Below are 13,911 nucleotides of genomic sequence, written 5' to 3' on the forward strand. Positions count from 1 at the left end.
TCACTAGTGTGGGTGAGCCACACCTCACCTCTGCTTCTGTCTCCTGTGTAGGATAGCACCTATGTCCGTAGTAATTTAGATTATTTTTTTTAAAGATTTTTTTTTTCATTTTCTGTGTTTGAGTGTTTTCCTTGCATGTATGTAAGTATGCTGTGTATGTGCTGTGTGCTCATGAACCAGAAGAGGGTGTCAGATCCCCTGAACTGGAATCACAGACTGTTGTGAGCTTCCATGTGGGTGTTAGGGATCGAACCCGGCCCTCTAAAAGAGCAGCCAGAGCGTTTCATCACTGAGCCATCTCTGTAGTCTGAAGCAGGTTTTCTGCTTCTTTGCTGTTCGTTTGTTTGGTTTCTTGTTGTTTCTGAGGCAGGGCTACTGGCTGGCCCGTAACTCACTATGCAGACCAGGCTGGCTTCAAACCCACAGATTGCCTGCCTCTGACTCCTGAGTGCTGGGTAAAGGTGTGTGCCAGCACACCCAGCTTGATTCTTATTTCGTCTGTAGATTGGGAGTTACCTTACTTTCCTCACTAGTCCTTAAATCCGTAAACGAGGAAAACTACACATCCCTTGAGCTGTCCCTCAAGTGGGAGTGGCTGGTTCTTCCCCCTGCTCTGTTTGTGGGAAATGGTGCACCCACTTGGGTGGTAGGACATTTACTGCCTCTGTGTTTAAAGTTTGGGACCCTGGTCACCATCTCTGGGGTGAGGGGAAACTTGGGTTTACTACTATGTAACAAAAGCAAGAAATTAATTAGTTAAATGAGTTTATTATATAATCAGAGTTAATATTCTCTAAGTCTAGGTGTTTTAGACACTATGACCGTGACCAAGGCAAAAAAAAAAAAAAAACAACATTCAATTGGGAGCTTGCTTACAGTTTCAGAGGGCTAGTCTATTTATCTTCATGGTGGGGAGCATGGAGGTACTCAGGTAGGCATGTGCTGGAAACATAGCTGAGAGCTACTTCCTGATCTGCGGGCAGGCAGGCGGGCAGGCGGGCAGGCGGGCAGGCGGGCAGGCGGGCAGGCGGTGGTGGTGGTGTGGAACTGGGCCTGGTGGCATGGGCTTTTGAAATCTCAAAGCCCATTTCCAGTGACATACCTCCTCCCACTCCTCCAATAGGTCCACTTCCTAATCTCCAGACAATTCTTTAGCTGGGGACCAAATGTGGAACTATTTGAGCCTATGGGGGTCATCCTTACTCAGACCATCACACTAGCTTATTATTTTTTTATATGACAATGTTGCACTAATCCAATAGTAGCTGTGCTGTTGATTACTGCTTCTCCCCATCCTGGCTCTGTCTAGTTGTTGGTGGTCACAAGTTCTTAGCCACCCACAGTGCCAGTGTATTCCATTCCTCTTTTCTCTGCAGAGGCTCTCCACCCCCCAAGTTCGGGGAGGGTTGTCTCAGCATCCACTTCACATGTGTGTGTGTGTGGGGGGGTCTCCATGCTATCTGCAGCACCTGCCCTGTGCATATGACTCCTCATTTCTTCTCAGTCCCTCAGTCAAGTCCGCCTCACTGGCCTCACCTTGAGCCTATCACTGTGGCTTGATTAGCTCGTATTTCTCCTGCAGCCAGGCTGTGACCTCTCGTATCTCCTTTGGTTCTGTGAGTTACCTCCCTGCCCTAGAGACTTCTGTAGGTGGACCCACGCCTGTGCGCAGTCTATTGGCGTGCTGATGGAACCCAAACATATCTTTGAAATAACTGCATCAAGCAGAGACAGGTGGATCTCCATGAGTTCAAGATCAGCCTGGTCTACCTCTCTAGTTGCAGACCAGCCAGAGCCACACAGTGAGGCCCCCATCTCAAAGAGAGTGTCTGCTCAGTCACTGGGATTATAGGATGAAGGTTTCCCAATCCCAGAGTCAGAAGCATAGGGGTTAAGACACATCCAGATTTGTCGCTGATTCCTGTTTTTCCCAAGTTTATAATAGTAATCTGGATAAGTAATGAAAAGTATGTGAAAATAAAGAATAGGTAAGATCCTGACAAAGCTGGGCATGTAGCTCAGTGGTAGAGTATTTGCCTAGTATGCACAAAGCCCTGGGTTTGACCCAGAGAGACAGAGACTGACTGACTGACTCTGACTGACTATTGATTGCTCAAAATGTTGCCAGTGAAGGTTTTCTGTGTCAGCTCTGCCCCAGCGTTTCTGTTGAAGGCCCAGCTATGAGCTGACCTAGACCCGCCTTGTGCAGTGACTTAACTGTCTGGAGCTAGGGGGGGCTTAGGGGGAGAAACGGGGTGGTTGGTCAGGTGAGCTGACAACCAAGGGTCTGGGTAAACTCGAGTCCTTTCTTAGCTCACTGCTGTCCTCCCTCATGAGTTTGGAGTGAGGAGTAAGAGCAGGTCTGCCTTGGCTGGCTGCCCTCCCTGTTTTCAGGGTCCCTTCCATGACTTCTTCATCCCCCTTTTCTTTGCCCCTCTTCCATTGGTTTATGGTTTAGTGTGAAGGAACTGAACCAAAAGGGCACCTGGGTTCTGTCCTCTCACTCCTGGTGTGATCTCAGCAGTTGCCCTGGCTTAGCTTTTCTGTTGATGAAGGGGCATTAGTCCGTCATTGTCATGTGGGAGTTTCCATAGGCGGCCATTCCCTTAGTTGTCTCCTTATTTCCCACACCGAATCACGCATGTGCTGTATAAACATTTCTGTCCCTTTCTCGTTTAAAGGTCATATCTCAGCAGGTGTCTGATAAACACCTAGAAGAGGGCCGGCTCTATCCTCCTTTGAATACAATTCGAGATGTTTCCTTGAAAATCGCAGTGAAGGTAAAAACCATGTAGCCTCATTATTTTTTCCATCCTTCCCTCGCTAAATATGTATTGTTACCATTTTCCATGCTTGCTTGGCGTGTATGTTCATTTTCTAGGACTTGAGGAACTGAGACTTGGTGACGGAGCACTGAGGGAGCTAGCTGCGTTTTATCCTCAGAGATTGGGGGAAACATGGAGGCTGCTTGTAGATTTCTCCATCCGTTTAGTCGGGCTTCTCCCAATTCACCTTATTGCAGTTGTTCTATAGAGCTGTTTATATAGTTCCCCCAGACTGACTAGAGTGACGTTTACACCGGGAACCTCCTGCTACATTCCTGTCTGTGATTAGTAGGTCTCCACTTTACTAATGCTGCGACCCTTTAATACAGTTCCTCATGATGTCGTGACCCCAACCATAAAATGATTTTTGTTGCTACGTCATAACTGTAATTTTGCTACTGTTATGAATTGTAATATAAATATCAGAGTTTTCTGATGGTATCCCTTCAAACCTCAAAGGGGTCGCAACCCACATGTTGAGAACCACTGGCTTAGAACATCTTGAAAGACTGAAGACCCAGGTGATAGTGTCAGAGGCAAGTTATTAGTCCTGTAGATAAAAGAATTCAAACTCTGAATTAAAAGGGAACTTAAGGGCAGCTTCATTGGGGTTTGAGGAAAAGACAACTGGACCAAGCTGGGGGTCCCAGTGGCTGCTGGGAGGCGGGGGCAGGATGAGAGAGCAGAGTATGTCTTCTAAGGGAGGGTCAAGAAAGCAGGCAAGCTCAGCAATGGGCGCTGGTGAACAATTACATGGTATGTGTGTGTACTGGAGGTGTACTCAGAGAGGAGGGAGAAAGAGAGGCGGGGGGGGGGGAGAGAGAGAGAGAGAGAGAGAGAGAGAGAGAGAGAGAGAGAAGAGTGGGGGCGAGCCCAGAGTGTCAGGCCAAAGGAAAAGGTTCCACTTCCCAGTCAGATCTCAGCGTAGGCAGCCTGGCAGGGGATCCGTAAGCAGCTGCAGTGGGGGAGGGGCTCCTGGGGTAAGTCCTGATTCCTTGCCTCACTAAGGGATCATTAGCCTCACGTCTAACAGGTCTTCACTCAGGTGTGTTGTGTTTCTTTTCACCTTCTGGCTTCATGATGTTCTTTGTTCTTTCAGATTTAGTGTTTTGGGGTTCAGGAATGAATCAAGTCTTGAAAACTCAAAGCCTGCTTAATGACACATCTCCTCTAACAATGCCATTCTTCTTAATCCTTCCCAAACAGTTCTGTAGATGAATTGCTAAGTGGTCTTATTAAATAAAAAAACCCGGAGCCAGATATTGGGGTTAAAACCTGAGAGATCAGAGGAATAGGAACAGCCACAAACCAACCTCACCTTACCGATCCTCAGCTTCCAAAAGAGACCTACTTTCTGTATACCCACACCTATATGCCTTTCTGTTCTGCTATATCATTTGCTCTCTCCATCCAGCTACATCACTTCCTCTTCCTGTGCAGCTCTGTCACTTCCTGTCTGTCTGTACAGACCTCCATACCTCCATGGTTAACTAGTGTTGGAGTTTAAGGCATGTGCCACCATGCCTGGCTCTGTTCCCAGTGTGGCCTTGAACTCACAGAGATCCAGACAGATCCCTGCCCCAAGTGACAGGAACCTTTGGGGACCACTCTCCTTCACACCACCACACATGGTTTTTCACCTAAGGAGGGTGATTCTGGTATTTTTCCTCTTCCTTACCAGGGCAGTAGGAGGTGGGGCTTAAAGCTGGTCATGAAGGTAGTGTCCATCTCCAATAACCTCCAAGCTGCTAATGTCTTATTAGCTACCTAACAGGAAAAACAGTGAGGACAAAGAACTCAAGAGCAGCTATGGGGATGATGAGCAACAGGAGGACTTGGCCAAGAGCGAGCGAGCGAGCGAGCTATCTATCTGTCTGTCTGTCTATCTATCTATCTATCTATCTATCATCTATCCATCCATCATCCATCCATCCATCCATCCATCCATCCATCCATCCATCCATCCATCTATCTTGTGTGGAGGCTGCACACCCAAGGTCAAGATGTCAGGAAGTTTGGCTTCTTCTCAGGTCTGTGTCTCTGACTTGGTGGCCGCCTTCTTGCTGTGTTTTCTCTGTATATGCTCATCTTTGGTGTTTTTGCTGTCCAGTTTTCTTTCTTTTAAGAACAGAAGTGAAGTGGACTAGGGACATCCCGAAAGCCACATTTTAGCTTCTGAAGTACTGCTGGTGAGGACACCAGCATGTAAGCTTATATGTGGGGGACACAAACTTGTCCCCTAGCCGTTTTCTTGAAACTGGGGTTAGTTGGCATTTTTAGCCTCTGGCCACTAGGGGTCGGTAGCAACTGCACAGTTTCAACAGTCAAAAGGTAGCCAGACATTAAGTCTTATGTATACCAAACATCAGTGGTTTACACTATTCCAAATTTATATAAATAGCACTGTTTAAGATTCACATGTTGTTATTTATCTTATTGATTGAAGGTATATTCTACAAAATCAGTACTTCAAAAAACTTCAACTAATAGTGTGTGAGTGTCTGTCTTTCAGGGAAAAACAGCCTCATATTTTGTTCTGGTCGGTATCAGTTTTTAGTTTCCATTATTTATGTACTGTACAGCATGTTATCATTTTAGGTTTATTTTGATAATTTAAATGAAGAGAAAGTGAGAAAGCCGGGGCAGGAGAGGGAATAAAGAGGCCTTGGATCCCGAATCTGTACTTAGAACACGGTGCAGTCTTCTACACAGAAACTGAGAACTCGGGGTGAAGAGCCGCTTTCAGGAAGGAAGCTGCCATACGGGGATGCAGGTTTGAGGTCCCCCGTGTATCCAGAGGTCTACTTCTGTCGTGGAGATGGAGAAGACAGAAACATAGAGTGACTAGACAGAAAGATCTAGTTGTCATCTATGTGTGGGGAGTGGAGCAGTTGGTGTGGTTGCACTTGCTGAGAGAGTAGTGTGCAGAGGGAAGGGAGGCAGAAGATCTTTCTTACTGCGACCAGACGACGGAAGCGAGCTCCCCAGAGACGCGGGCGTTCAGTCCAAGTTAACCAGCAGCAAGGCCCGTCAAGACTGCCTGAGAAAAATGACTCTGGCCACACTTTAGTCTCTACTACTGAGACTCTCCCTGGATGCCAGCGTCGTCCCCCCCTGCTATATCTGATTTATAGTTGCATTTTCATTTTTCATCTGCTGTGTTTTGTATGTGGCTTTTACTCTAGTACAAACTATACATTAATTTTTAAAATGGATAAAAACTTGATTTGTGTTTTATATCGCCTTCTCATTATTAAAATAATGACTTGCCTCCCTTGTTTCTAGATTGTGACAGATGCGTACAGAGAAAGGACGGCCACTGTTTATCCTGAACCCCAAAACAAAGAAGAATTTGTCTGCTCCCAGATGTACAGCACTAATTATGACCAGATCCTACCTGATTGCTATTCTTGGCCTGAAGAAGTCCAGAAAGTCCAGACCAAAGTTAGTCAGTAAACACAACAGCTAGACTTTTTAACCTTACCAGTAAGATCTCGAAGTTCTCATGATTTCTAAGGGATGGAATCTTTTATGATGATTCATAGTGTGCTTAGAATAAGGTGATTTTAGTTTAACAATCAAACCCATGGAAGTATATTAATATAAATTAGGATAAACTTCACACTGGACAGGTTTGTTTCACTTACTCTGGTTATTTATGTTTTCTGTTTTAATTATTCTCTTTATAAATTCTGTTTAAAAACTGTTGTACCTGCTGCTGAGAAACTCATCACTGATAATGTAGGAAGCTAAAGGAAGACCCAAACTAGTAATAAATTAATATAGTGTAACTTGATCACGTTAATGCCTACAGTTCTTTCTTGATCATTTTGTTAAAATCTTTAAAAAGTGAAGATAAACACACACTTAGGTATAGCTGAACTTTTACTAAACAGAAGCACTGCTTGGCTGCCTGGAGACAATCCTTCTCAGGCCTTGTGTTCCAGGCCTCGGTTCGCCTTGTTCCTTTTGCACAACTGAACTCTTGAACGCCTCTCCGAAAGCTCACTGCTGTTTACAAAACCTTGTGCAGCCTTAGATCTTAATCCTCCTTTGTCATTGTTCCAGCCCGGAGAGCAGAGCTCTCTTGCTTCGGTTCTGAGTCCCAGACTCTCCACAGAAGCTCTTTTCCTCAGCCCTGACCAAACCTTTTCCCAGCTCCTGGCCCCGCTGAGAGACTGGGAGGTTTGGTTAGCACAGCCGGGCAGTGAGAAGGCTTCGAGGAGAGTCCTTGCGAAGGGACCCCCTGAGGAGCCCACCTCCACCACAAGGGTGTCAGAAGCAAGACCATGGTTCCCAGACAAGCTAGGGGCCCCTGAGAGTCACTTGCCCTAATGTCCCTGTGGTTAGCTCAGGTGACCGACAACTCATAGCGTGAGTGACCACATCTCCCATGCCTAGCTTTCCATCGGATACTAAAATGTATTGATTTCAGAACCATTCTATGGGAAGGAATAACCATTTCCCCAGGCTGTATTAATTTACTGGACAAGTTGGTGATGCAATGGATAGAAACAACTTTAAATTCCTAAGCTTGGGTTCGAAAACATTCTGTATTTCTAGAGACACTTCTGCTTTTGAAGTAATGCTTTAAAGCATGGATGGTGTTTAAGCAGGGCTTCTCTATAAAGTGACCCCCTTGAAGGTGAAGACCACAGATTCTGTCAGGTGTGAGTTAAGAGTGGAGACTTCAAATGGCAACTTTGGTTAAGAGTTTCCTTTGTGTAGTTATTGGGAAAGATTCAGAATTCCTATCTATTTCTTGTCTGTTTCCATGTTGTCAAATAGTTTTAACTGAATGTATTTACCTATGCAAAACATTTATTAAAGCATAGAAAATATGAATAACATTGTAAATAATTGTCATTTTTATTAAGATATTGCTGCCATTTACAATGATAATGCTGGGTTTTAGGAAATAATATGAAAAATTATTAAGATTTTGGTTTGTTTTTTTTTTTTTTTTTTTGAGACAGGATTTTTCTGTGTGTAAACCTGGCTGTCCTGAAACTCACTCTGTAGACCAGGCTGTCCTATCATTCACAGAGATTCATCTTCCTCTGCCTCCCAAGTACTGGGATTAAAGGTGTGTGCCAACACCGCCCGGCTGGCTTATGCATTTTAAAAAGAAGATTTAGTTTTTATTTTATTTGTGTATGTGTGTGTGTGTGTGCGCGCGTGTGTGTGTGTGCATGTGCTTTGGCCCTTGTTTTCTCTGATGTCCACAGAGGCTAGAAGAGGGTATCAGATCCCTTGAAGCTAGAGTTACAGGTGGTTGTGACACCTCCCCCTCCATGTGGGGCCGGGAACTGAACTGGCGTCCTCTGGAAGAGCAGCAAATACTTGTAACCTCTGATCCATGTCTAGAACGCTGAGGTAATACGAAGTTTTAAAATGCTCTAGTAATTGCTTATTCCTGTATGACCTTCATTTACTATGAAGTGAGCACATGAGCTGGGTGCTGTAAGTGACTTCTCCCTGTTCCTAGGGACAATGGTGAAGCAGGTGTTAGTCAGTCACATGTCAAGCATTTCAGTGTCATCTCATCCATGCTACCCTGTGGTTTCCTCATGAGGTTGACAGTTGAAGTCACTTGTCAAGCCCACAGAACTCTAAGCAATGGAGGCGGGGTCTGCTGAGTCCTCGTTTGCCTGTCCTTGTGTTCTCTCTCCTACTCTCTCTCCTAGTCTACTGCAGTCTAGACAGAACTGCCGCAAGTGTATGCCTCAGTTTCCTAGCAGCTTCATAAAGAATGGGAATTCATGTTAACATTATTCTATTAAACCAATACATCTAAACATTAGTTCAAAGTATAATTAATATGAAAATTATTGAGGTCTTTGGTTGGGTTGATACCAGATGTTTCCAAGGCAGTACTTCCCACGTGACCTTGATCAGTCAGTTCCCACAGCCCCAGGCTGACCTTTACTCAGGAACCTCCTTCTGGCTGCGTCAGCCGCCCAGCCTGAGACTAGACTCTTCTTTGGGGTGCCTTAGTTCAGAGTTATCCTGTGTGGGTGAGGCTGTGCTGATTGTAAGGCTCACACTGTAAACGTGGTCTGCTACCTTCCACTTCCTGCTCTCAGGAGAGAGCCATTTCATTTTATAGTGCTGCCGTCTTTATCTTGTGGCTTCCAGAGTCACCGAAAGGACAAGAAAACATGGAGATTAATGCGGGGACTTCTCCTGCATTGTGCTGGCTGGCACTCAGCCGCATGGCTGCAGCATAGAAGCATGCTGTCTCTTTTTTTGGCCCAGGGCTGCAAAAGGAAACAGATAAGATGGACATGTAGCCTTGACTTTGCCACAAACCCAGTTTTTGTTTGTGTTTCTAAGGAAGTGAGTAAATGCATTCTAGTATATGCAGGGAAAAGGCCACTTCAGTCACACGCAAGACAAACTCTGCTTTTAAAGCAGTGCCTGGACTAGCTGAAGTTGTACCCCAACCCCGACCCAGTGTGAATCCTATGTAAATTTCACAACCTCCCACCCCAACTCCGTAAGAAATGACGTGAAGTACTCATGTTAAGAAGAAAAATACTCCATTCTCTTTGGAAACAAATGTTCAGTGTACAACTACAAAGAAAAATTATACAGAGAAAAGCATAAAGGTATGATCCTGAATGAGAAGGGAAGACTTGGCATAGTTTGATGGATCTGCCTTATGTTTTATCACACAAGGCTTTGAAAATAACTGTTATAATAATGTGATTAAAATTCAGGAGAAAAACAAGAACAGGTTTCATCTAAACACAGTATAAAGAATTAAATGGCTCAGGGCAGACAAAATGCTAGTGTGAATGGAGAAGGTGGTTACGGAGTCCCACCCTAGTGGAGGACCCCGTTGGCACTGGAAGATCCTGGGAGAGGGAGAGAGTTTTCTTCAATGGTGTGACCCTGGGAGGTGGGCCACTCTCCAGAGCGGGCTCCACACCCAGGAGTCTTTGGGCAGCACCAGTGGGACTCAGGAGGTCTGGATGGGTAGGGAGGTGGTGGTGAGTGTAGGAGGGGTTGAGGGAGGGGAGTGAACATGAAAAAGCTATTTTGTATGAAATCCTTAAGAAAGAAATGAAAGTATCATTTAAAAAAGAAATACATCTAAGAATTCATTGGAGGCTTCACATCATCTAGTAGAAGAAAGATCAATAACCTGAAAGGGTGGCCATTAGGAATTGCCCAAATGGGCGCTGGGGTTGTAACTCGATGGTAGAGCACTAGTCTTGTCTGTACAAGGTCCTGGCTGCAGTCCCCTGCCAATACTGCCAGGACAAACAAACACAAAAGCCAAAAAACAAGCCCCAAATGACTTCACGTCAGCATTTTGCAGCAGTTAGTGGGGGACAGGTGCAAATAGTTACCAATACAAGCTGGCCCAGGGCAGTGAGGCCAGCTTGGCCTGTAGGAAGTTTTGCAGGCCCTGAATTGATGTTTGAAAGTTAACACATACACCACATGGCTGCTCCCTGAGAAAATGGCTGCGTCGGGAGTCATTTCCAGCTGAGCACAGCCCAGCATAAGACCATAACTACGGGAAACCCACAGGAATGCCTTGACATGGACAGTAGCAGTGGACCCCAGAAGTGTCACACACAGAGAGGAAAGTTTCTTTTGTTAGTCTACTTTAATCACTGTGACAAAATTTGGAAGCAAATCCAAGGGGAAATAATTATTTGGTTTACGGTTTTAAGGGGAGTCAGCCCAGGGCCAATGGGCTGCTTTCCTCACTGTGGTGAGAGAAAACCCTGTGATTGCGGAGTATCGGTGAGAAGGGGGAGACTGCTCATCCCCTGCAGGTCAGAAAGCAGACAGAGGGAAGGTTTGAGGACAAGATATGTTCTTCGAAGGTGTCATGTCCCAGTTATCAGCAATCTGAGTTCAAGGATAGCCTGAGCCGCATAATGAGTTCCTATCTCAAAAACAGTCAAAGGGACACATCCCCAATTAACCACTTCATTAACAGCCCAGTCAATACAGATTAATACATGGATTGGTCCTCTGATGAAATCTAGCATTCTTATGATCCAATCACCTGTCAATATTGCCACCAGCTTACAACTAAGCCTTTAGCACCAGGACCTTTAGGGTGGGATGGGTAGGTAGGTGGGGTCAGGGACATAAACACAAGATGAACCAGGTAGCACTGTTATAAATATGTTTCCAGAATATTTTTTCAGGCTTGCATTTACTAGGACAGTGTGCTGCAGACATGCAGTGACTAGGCCAGCGGCTCTTAGTACGGGCGCTGGGGTCTCTGACATCACTGGGTTCTGTTGAACAGTACTGACGTACCTGCCCTCTGATTATTTTTCCAACAAGAAGTTAGTTTTTAAATTACTTTGTTAGACCTATTTTATTGTTAAATTTTGTGTATGTGTATGTGTGTAGGTATGTGCATGTGAGTACAGATGCCTGCTGAAGCCAGAGAGAGTTTGGGATCCCCAGGAGCTGCAGTTATATGCAGTTGTAAACCATCTAACGTGTGGGTGCTGGGAACCAAACTTGGGTCCTCTGGAAGAGTAATATATACTCCCGATCACTGAGCCTACCCTCTAATCGCCTTAAATTATTTTGAAACACAAAATTGTATGTGTTCTATCATTTAGGAATGGAAATCTTTGTATTCCATAACAATAGTCCCACATTGGATCTCTGATCCATAATAAATACAAGGTACCAAGAGATCTGCAGAGATAGATTCCAGCTCCCCCTCCCTCGCCCCCACCCGAGACAGGGTTTCTCTGTGTTAATAGTGTTGGCTTTCCTGGAACTTGCTTTATAGACCAGGCTGGCCTCAAACTCACAGAGGTCATCTTACCTCTGTCTCCCTAGTGCCAGGATTCAAGGTATTCACCACCACACCAGGCTTAGATTTCAGCTTTTAACAGTTTTAAAGGAAACACGGATATTATCCTTAGATCTTCATTCAGCACAATCATTGGCATATGAAGGAGGCAGACCGGTCTCTCAGAATGACAGTATGTTTTTGAACATTTAGCTAATCAGTAGATGGCCATTAATTTAGCCAGTGTGTCTGCCCCTTACTGTAGTAGGAGAGAACAGCTGGTCAGTTTGCCTTATCTCAGTAAGCAGTACAGATCGTCTACTTCAGGGCCACATTAACCCTGACTGTATCAGGACACCATTCCGTGCTGGGCCTTTACCATCTCACCATTGGACAGCAGTGGTCCCATACATGACGATGATGTGCTGACGGGACCTCAAATACCGGAATCATTAGTATGATTCTCTGGATGCCTGGTATAAGATACAGCATTGCCAGAGTGGGAAAAATAGATCCCCTGAAAACACAACGATCTGGTACACTCGGGGACAGTAAGGATGTCTACTTCATAGTGAAGGACAATTGTGTACTTTGTTCCTCTGTCTAGAAAAGAGGGCCCTTGGTGTTTGGTGGACTCTTTTGACAGCATTTGGCCATGTAGCTCAGGCTGGCCTCAAATCTGAATCCTTCCGTCTTGGCCTGTGTCTTCCATATGCTGGGATTATAGACCTGTACCACCATATTTGGCTATTTGATGAACTTGAGAAAAATTTGTGCACATTGCTTAAATATGGATTGATCCAGATGCCTCCAGCTTTAACTGGGCGTGACAGAGGGGGGGTCTCTTAGGTGACAGTTTGCTGCAGTGAAGTGAGTTCTTCCACATGGGCCTAACGAAGGTGAGGTAATAGCTTTGGTTTCTGTGACAGATCGGGATTCTGCATAAAACCTGGGTTTGGGAGCCAAACGATGCCCCTGCAGGATGTAACTATTCTTTAGATTTACTAATAAGGCACTTACAGTAAGAGCAAATGAAAAAAAAATCCAAAGTGCTCCTTGAATTCCTCGACGAGGCATCCTAAGAGCACCTCTGAGTTTTGTGAGCAGAATAGCGGCACATACATAGTTAGATGAGACCTTCCTCTCACAGGTAACATGCTTGTCATCATGGTCTGTCAGCTGAGGTGCCCCCCGCCACTCCCCCAAGTGTCTTCAGCTCTTAGGTGAAGATTTAATATATCAATAAAGAATGAAAGGCAAAAACACTTCAGGAAATGCTTAACTCAGTAAACTTCAGAGATCTTAATTGTTAGGAACAACCACTCTTCCCAGATAGTCATTTAAAGGTTTAAATTAGAGTGTCATTAGTAGCCAAGTCTGCCTTCATAAGCAAAGGAAGATGATCAGCAGCACAGAGGAGGTGCTGAGAAGCTGGACATTTAGGGGGCCAGAGATGGTTCTGGTGTCAGGAACTCAAGAGGGCCTTTGCCCAGGGCTGGCTGATTCCAGTTACTTCCTCTGAACCCTACAGAAGGGGCTGTTCCCCAAAGCCATGTGTCCATGAGGGAGGGTGGTTTGTGTTCCCATTGGGCTGGGCAAACACAACAACAATGTGCTGAGTGAGTGTTGAATGAGATCCTATGGATGTATATGTATGTATATTCGAATGTGCAAACAGACATTTTGATATAAAATCTGAACCTCTAATGACTGTCTGTGGTAACATATACCTAAAAGTCCTGTTCAGTGCTAATACTGGGCATGTTAAAGCAGAGTACTGAAAAAATTCTTAGAAGTAACTCCAGAGGTAGTTATGAGTTCATAGACTTGAATGTATTCTGCTCATGGAATTATATAATAATCTAGTTTTGTTCTATATTTTACTCCTTAAGGTATTTATATTTCAGAAGCCATTTTTGCTAACTTAACCATAGGAAAAATCCTCTATGGGTCAACTGTATAGCACATAGTCTCATTTCAAAGGACAAAGGGTTAACGGATTTAAATAGGGCCTAATAATTGTGAATGTTGGTTTAATGATGGTTAGTTTAGGGGATATGTATGAAGGTGATTCCTATGCCATATTGTTTTCAGTCTTGGCAAACATGGAGAGCTTGTTTGGTGGTGTTAAGTCCTGCTTCTTCTCCTTATATGTAGGTAAGATGTGAGGCCGCAGCTTGGGTTCCATTGGCATAAAAAAAGGATTGAAACATGAGTTGGGGAGCTAAGGTCTTTCCATCACCGAGAGCTTTCACAGACTGACTTGTGCCTTGAGAACACTCCCACTGAGCGAGCTACAATGGA

General features: G+C 44.8%; 1 protein-coding gene across 1 annotated transcript in view; it reads left to right on the top strand.

Annotated features, from left to right (window-relative positions):
* Positions 1-6,621, top strand: part of Me1 (malic enzyme 1) — a 115,338-nt gene extending 108,717 nt beyond the window's left edge. Inside the window, exons 13-14 of the mRNA XM_076576733.1 lie at positions 2,682-2,780; positions 6,111-6,621. Of these exons, the coding sequence (XP_076432848.1) occupies positions 2,682-2,780; positions 6,111-6,281 (270 nt within the window). The 3' untranslated portion in view covers positions 6,282-6,621. The remainder of the gene's footprint in view (positions 1-2,681; positions 2,781-6,110) is intronic.
* Positions 6,622-13,911: the final 7,290 nt, after the last annotated feature.

The sequence above is a fragment of the Peromyscus maniculatus genome, chromosome 7, assembly GCF_049852395.1.
Source record: "Peromyscus maniculatus bairdii isolate BWxNUB_F1_BW_parent chromosome 7, HU_Pman_BW_mat_3.1, whole genome shotgun sequence".
NCBI lineage: Eukaryota > Metazoa > Chordata > Mammalia > Rodentia > Cricetidae > Peromyscus > Peromyscus maniculatus.